The sequence below is a fragment of the Priapulus caudatus genome, unplaced genomic scaffold (assembly GCF_000485595.1).
Source record: "Priapulus caudatus unplaced genomic scaffold, Priapulus_caudatus-5.0.1 Scaffold3897, whole genome shotgun sequence".
NCBI classification, from domain to species: domain Eukaryota; kingdom Metazoa; phylum Priapulida; class Priapulimorpha; order Priapulimorphida; family Priapulidae; genus Priapulus; species Priapulus caudatus.
The window spans coordinates 13,885-21,138 of NW_014580958.1; the positions used below are offsets into that span (position 1 = coordinate 13,885).

Consider the following 7,254-nt stretch of genomic DNA (forward strand, 5'->3'; position numbering starts at 1 on the left):
ACATACCAGCCGACCCGCACCATAGTCCACCACCACCAACACCAACCTCAACTATAACCACTACCACCAACCACCACACGCTAAGCCCACTACCCCCACTACCACTAAAACACTACACCACACCACACCGACACACCACCGACACCAAACCACATCCACACACACCACCACACCACCACCCACCACTATAACCACTACGACCACACACCTCATGTAAGCGCATTCTACCAGCCACCACCACGTCACACGACCCAACTACCCACTACTACTATAAAACACTACCACCACACCACCGATGTCGCAGCCACCAACCAACACCACCTCACTATAAAGCCACTACCCCAACCAACCACACCACCGTACCCCACTACTACTATAAACACTACCACCACCACACCCAACCACGTATAACGCACTAACGACCACACCACCTCAACTATAACCACTACCACCACCACCACACCACTACCCCACTACCACTATAAACACTACCACCACCACACCACCACACCACCACTATAACCACTACGACCACACCACCTCAACTATAACCACTACCACCACCACCACACCACCACTATAACCACTACCGCTATAACCACTACCACCACCACACCCACACGCACCACCACTATAACGCACCTAGCGACCACACCACACACCCACTTATAACCACCACCGTATAACGCAACTAGCCACGCACCACACCACCACCACTATAAACACTACCACCACCACCACACCACTACCCCACTACCACTATAACCACTACGACCACACTACCTCAACTATAACCACTACCACCACCACCACCACACCACCACTACGCGGCCCACTACAACTATAACCACTACACCGAACCACCGACACCACACCCACTACCACTATAAACACTACCACCACCACCACACCACCACTATAACCACTACCGCTAATAACCACTACCACCCACCACTATAACCACTACCACCACCACCACACCACTACCCCACTACCACTATAAACACTACCACCACCACCACACCACCACTATACCACTACCGCTATAACCACTACCACCATCACTATAACCACGTACCGACCACTCAACACACCACACCCGCACACCACTATAAACACTACACCCACACCACACCACCCTATAAGCCACTACTGCTATAACCACACCACCACCACTTATAACCATAACCAGCCAACCACCACGCACCACACCAACGCACCATATAACTCACTACGCACGCACCACCACCAACACCTCAAACTATAACCACTATAACCGACCACCAGCGCACACCACTTACCGACCACTACCGACTATAACCACTACCACCACCACACCACCACCATGTCGACTACCACCACACCACCCTCAAACTATAACCACTACCACCACCGCTATAACCACACCACCTCAACTATAACCACTACCACCACCACTATAATCACTACCACCACCACCACCACTATAATCAGGAGTCACTACTACCACCACTATAACCACGGGCACACCAACCCAAAAACTAATTAACACTACCACCACCACCACACCACTACCCCACTAGCACCACCACTATAAGCACTACCACTACCCCACTACCACTATAAACACTAGGGGGGTTCGGAGTTGGGTGGTTCGAACATTTAATCATCTGTAATTCCCTTCCACGCGCATATATTTGCTAATATATTGATTAATCGTGCGTCAATAAATCACAGAGACCATAGCTAAGACATGTGTTTATATGTATCTAGAATTTTTGAAAATGTAACTCAAATCGTTCGTGAGATATTAGAGTTAGTACACTATCCTACAGGCCATAGCCGCACGTACGTATATATTAGGTCCTATGAGCCGATTTCCGCAGTGACGTATTTTTTGGTTTAATTAATTAAACTATTCGTGCTTTAATAAACCTCAAAAATTACGAAGAGACCATAGCTAAGACGATGTGTTTATATGTATCTAAGAATTTAGACGTGTAACTCCAAATCGTTCGCGGAGACATTAGAGTTAGTACACTATCCTACGGGTCATATATATTATCCTATAAGCGATACCGTGCTATTATTTTTAATAAATTAATTAAACTATTCGTTATTCAATAAAGTCAAAATTCACGGGGATTATAGCTAAGACATGTGTTTATATATGTATCTAGATTTCGATCATGAAGCTAAGGGACCTGACTAAGAGATACCGTTTGAGAATTGTCCGTAACCCTGACAGTATCCCTGGCATATATAAACAGGGTGATAACACACAAAAAGCTACCACCGATGCAATGCTATCACATATTTTCTAACTTTAGGATTGTATACCTTGCCAAAAATCACAATGAGCATTATTCCCCCCGGATGGTACCGACCAACCCTACCGGCTCATGGACTATAACACCAAATGTATGTATAGTAAGACTAACATGTCACAGAACACTCACACAACACTCTTTCTATTCTTTCTCTTCTACACAAATGGTTCGCTGGACCCAAAAAGTAGAGTTGTTATGCAACAACATACACGACCCTACTTAAATGCAACAGATGTGAAGACAGGTACCAGCTGGCATAACAATGATTGGGCCTGCTGTCAGAAAACCCGTAAAGTCCATGTTAATTAATGTTAATTACAAAGAAATTTACAAGGATTTTTCGTTCTCGTAACTTTACAATATTTCTGTCAACGGTTTACAAGTCGAAGTTAATGTTAAGACTAATGTTAAGACTAAGTTTGTTTCTGACAACGGGCTCCTAGATTGTACATTTTTCATTTAAGGTATTTAGATAGGCTGAGTTTTGACAGTGAGACCAAATGATGGCACTGTGCTCATTTACATTGTACAGAAATCCATCCTCCTCTCTCAAACTTGCACACGACTCGAGCCCAGAAATCAGTTTTACACTCCCTGTGAGGATTAATTTATTCTTTCCATAATGGCCTATTATATACAGTAGGCCTGAAATGAAACCGAATGGTTTCACATTTGGTCTGTCATACCAGGCCTAAACATAAATGAACTGACAGACACTTTTGCCATTCTATTAACTGCATCTGACCTTGCCCTAATAACTAAACAAAATTGATATAATCACTAAATATAGCTGATATAATAACTCAAACACAACTAATATAATAACTAAACATAGCTGACCCAATAACTGAACATCACATGTGCCATACCCTGCCTAGATTCTCCATCTCCTCATTCTCATTGACGTCGTCGTCGTCTTCCTCCTGCTTCTCGCTGCAGTGGTCTTTATCCTTGTCCTCCTCCTCAGGTATGCCCTCCTTGAGCACGTACTCTGCACCCCCGTTCTCCTCACTGCTGCTGCTGCCGCTGCTGCTACTCTCAGCCGCTGACGAACTCTCCTCATACCGCACATAGTCCGAGGAGGATGACGAGCTGGGAAGCCGCTTGTGCCTTTCCATGTCATCCTCCTGCAGCAGCGATACATTATAATTGAGCGAAGGAAGTTACCACATGAATACCCGCAGAGAGGAAATATTACGATGTAAAATCGTCGGACAACCCCTTCGTTGATATTTTTGTCGGCAGCGATTACTCGCCATGCTCAATAGTAACTGTGAATTTTGCCCACCGGACTTGTTTTAGCCAACAATGAGATGATTTCATATTTCTGACGCATAGCCGAGTCTGTATTGCTTGAACTTGCACCACTTCGAAAGGTTACGAGTGCCATAACCAGGTACATGTGTTTCCTTCAGTTCATACCCTTCTCTGCGCATCATTAATTATGACAAATTATTTTTTTAAATTCTTAGAGATCAAGACACTTTTTTGTTGAGCCTTCAGATGAAACGGGAAAACACTGTGACTCTTAATGGGCATAAAATTAGAATGCTAACCCATCTTCCCATGCTTCACCTGTTTAATGGGGACCTGACCGCCGCGGGGGGTCAAGGAACCTGATGTCGGCTCCTCCAAGTCTCTCATCAGCCTCAGCAACGCAAGCTCATTAAAAAGCATCTCGGATATGTCCATGAGTACCTCATCGCCGCAGTCACGGATTCTAGACGGCGAGAAAGCACGAGAACGTTAGCCGCTGCCAGGTGTTAGGTGTTCAACTGTCGCAGGTTAGCCGCGCCGTACACGCGGGGGCGGCGAGAACCAAGCCTCGGATGCGGACAGCACCAATACCACCGACACGAATCGCCGGTGGAAATCTGTATTTGTCACACGTTACGCTACATTCAACCTGACGCCACTGCAGTGCAATTACTTAACAATGGTTATTGCTGTACAGTGGAAACCCTCACATTCAGATATGGAGGTTCACAATGTACATTTAAAAACGCACACAAGTAAGCAAGCATCTGCCATGCAATATCTGACAGCATGAAAAGGCAAGACTGTTGTTCGTCCAAACGCGCCTCATGTGCAGGAGCGAAACTATCACCCTATTGCTGTCACATGACACGCATTATTCCCTCACCCATCGCAAAGGTTACGTACCGGGAAAATTCCGTGAATGGTGAATACGACGTTTAATTAGAAGAATTGGATTAGAGAACAACTCCCCTCCCCCATGTGCCCCCCCCCTACACACACACGCACACCACAGCTCCACCCCAACAGTGAGTGCCCCTTCCCGACCCCGCCATGGCGCTGCTGGGCCCACGGTGCCCAATACTACATCCACGCCCCTCCTACAACGTAGCTCAATGCCCCCCACCCTCCACTGCACTCTGCCACGCACCTCACTCGCGTGACGACACCCACCACTTGCACCTTACTCGCGTGACGACACCCACCACTTGCACCTCACTCGTGTGACGACACCCACCTTGCACCTCACTCGTACTCGTGTGAACGACAACCCACCACTTGGCACCTCACTGCGCCGTGACGACACACACCAACACTTGCCTGCACTCGCGTGAGCGAAACAGCACACGCACCTTGCACCTCACTCGCGTGACGACACACACCACTTGCACCTCACTTGCGTGACGACACACACTTGCAACCTCAAGCTCGGTATCGAGCACCCACCACTGACCTCACTCGCGTGACGACACCCACTCCACTTGCAGGCTCACTGCGCCAACGACACGTTGCTACGTAGCTCAATGGCCCCTCCCCAACACACACTGGCACTCGACCACGCCCCGCACTGCTCTCCGCCACGCCCACACTGGCACTCTGCCAGCGCCCACACACTGCACCTCTTTTCACACGCGCCCACACCTGCCAACTCTTGCCACGCCCAGGGCAGCACATGCACCTCTGCCACGCTCCACACTGCATTCCTGCCACGCTCTGCACACTGGGCAGCTCCTGCCCACCCGGCGTGTGACAACACTGCACCTCTGCCACGCCGACAACACATGCTCTCTGGGACCACGCCCTGTAACTGCACTCTGCAACGCCCGCACACTGCACTCTGCCACGCATCACACTGCACCTTCTGCCACGCCCGGAGCCGGCACTGCACTCTCCCATGCTCCGCACACTGCAGCTCTCCCACGCCCCACACTGCACTCATCAACACATTACATTAGGTTAAAATTATAAGAAAACAAATGTTCATGCGTGTTCAATAACAACAAAAATTCACAAACACACACATTCAAACTGATTTCAAAAAGCCATGCTGTTAGAATGCCAATATAAAATTATTGAGGGGTGGTAAACGATTTAGCGATACATAGGCTGTCGAACAGCAGCGGCCACAAGGTATGATCGCATTCTAGATATGCAATGATCTAGATCGCGATACAAAGATTACAGCTGTTAAACAGTAAATGTGGCCAGCTAAACTATTTAATAAAGCAGCGATGTAATTCCTTTTAATTGGAATTTATTTTTTTATTTCATGAATTCCTCTCTAGTATCAGGGTAAATATCCTCGGCCGTCGTAGAAATCTGGGAAACAATATATGTGGGGTATTGTTGCAAATTGTTGATCGGCAAAACAATCAAAGAGGCTGATTGACTTGGTGTGTTTCCTTGACTGCGCACATACTGTAGGCACTCACTGTGTATGGGCGTGCTTGTGAATGGAGTTGTCCAATTACAGCTCAGTTCGTGGGGCACATTCGAATGTCATCGATATTTTACTAGTAAGATTTCGAAACTCACTGTTGTTTTAATGACTAATGAAATTTGTATGTAGAAACAGTTATATAATATATAGTGTTATACTAACAATACCATACTCACATTCATAACATACACCATCCAGACCACTCGTCCTCAACGGGAGCACGCGCACGCACACACACGCACACACACACCACACACACCGACAGCCAGTCGCGCACAGAGAGGGAGAGGTGGGACCAAAGCGCGTTGGGGATCGGCAGGCGAAGTGAAGGTCGCACTCGGCCTCACAGGCGAGGCGATGACCCCCGCGACATCTTCTGCCGAGGAGAAGCGGTCATTGTTCCACCTTCGTCTCCTCGCCGCGGTGTGCGGGCGTCATGACATGCTGTCGTCTAGACAACCCGGAACGTGTCTTCTGGACACTAGCGTCCCATAGAATTATGTAGTCCCGGTGAGCGTGCGCGCGTGTGTGTGTGTGAGAGAGAGATTGAGAAAGAGAGAGAGTGTATGTATATATATATTATTGTGACATTATTGTATCATTTTGCCACATATTAGGCTGCAAATAGCTTAGGGTGGCCGCTATATTATTTCCTAAAACGCATGTACTTGCGTGGTCACTTAACTACGTAAGCAGGCTGGAGTGTGGCTGGAATAAATCCTTTGTTGAGTTGTATAATTGTAGTCGCTGGGTAACTGTCTGTTGCGCAGACAACTGTGCGCTATAGGTGACTGCTATATATGCGCCCGTGTAATTGCTTGGCTAAAAATTTACGAAATGCGATAAATAAAATGCGAGTAGCTGATGTGGATTACAAACGTGCCGGTTTCACTATTGAGTACTTACAAATCAGTAACAAAATCAGCAACAGGGTAAGACTAGAGTTTTTCAGAATGCGCACATACAAGTAACAACAACGAGGGGTGAGTACAGAGAGCCTGCGTTTCTTCTGTGCGAGCTCTCTTATACCTCCCTTCGTCAAACGGAGCCGCGTGAAACCCTCTACGCCTAATATGTTTCTCACTAATCACTGGCTGACACAGGGGGATAGTAAGAGGGGTAGAATTATTGTCCTGTGGTCCAGTTTGTGGAGTGGGATAGAGTAGATGACCAATGGCGAGTACTGAGTGGAGATGTGTTTACGGCCCTCCTTCCGCCCATCCAGGCACGTGGTGCTTCCGTAGGTGG

The 7,254-nt window shown here is 47.5% G+C and overlaps 1 protein-coding gene across 1 annotated transcript; it reads right to left on the reverse strand.

Moving 5' to 3' along the window:
- Positions 1-3,145: 3,145 nt before the first annotated feature.
- LOC106819645 (suppressor protein SRP40-like) lies at positions 3,146-4,072 on the reverse strand. The gene is made up of 2 exons (XM_014824248.1): positions 3,885-4,072; positions 3,146-3,436 (listed from the first exon to the last, which is right to left on the reverse strand). The coding sequence occupies exons 1-2, from the start codon at positions 3,999-4,001 to the stop codon at positions 3,164-3,166; spliced, it is 390 nt and encodes a 129-aa protein (XP_014679734.1). The 5' UTR covers positions 4,002-4,072; the 3' UTR covers positions 3,146-3,163.
- Positions 4,073-7,254: the final 3,182 nt, after the last annotated feature.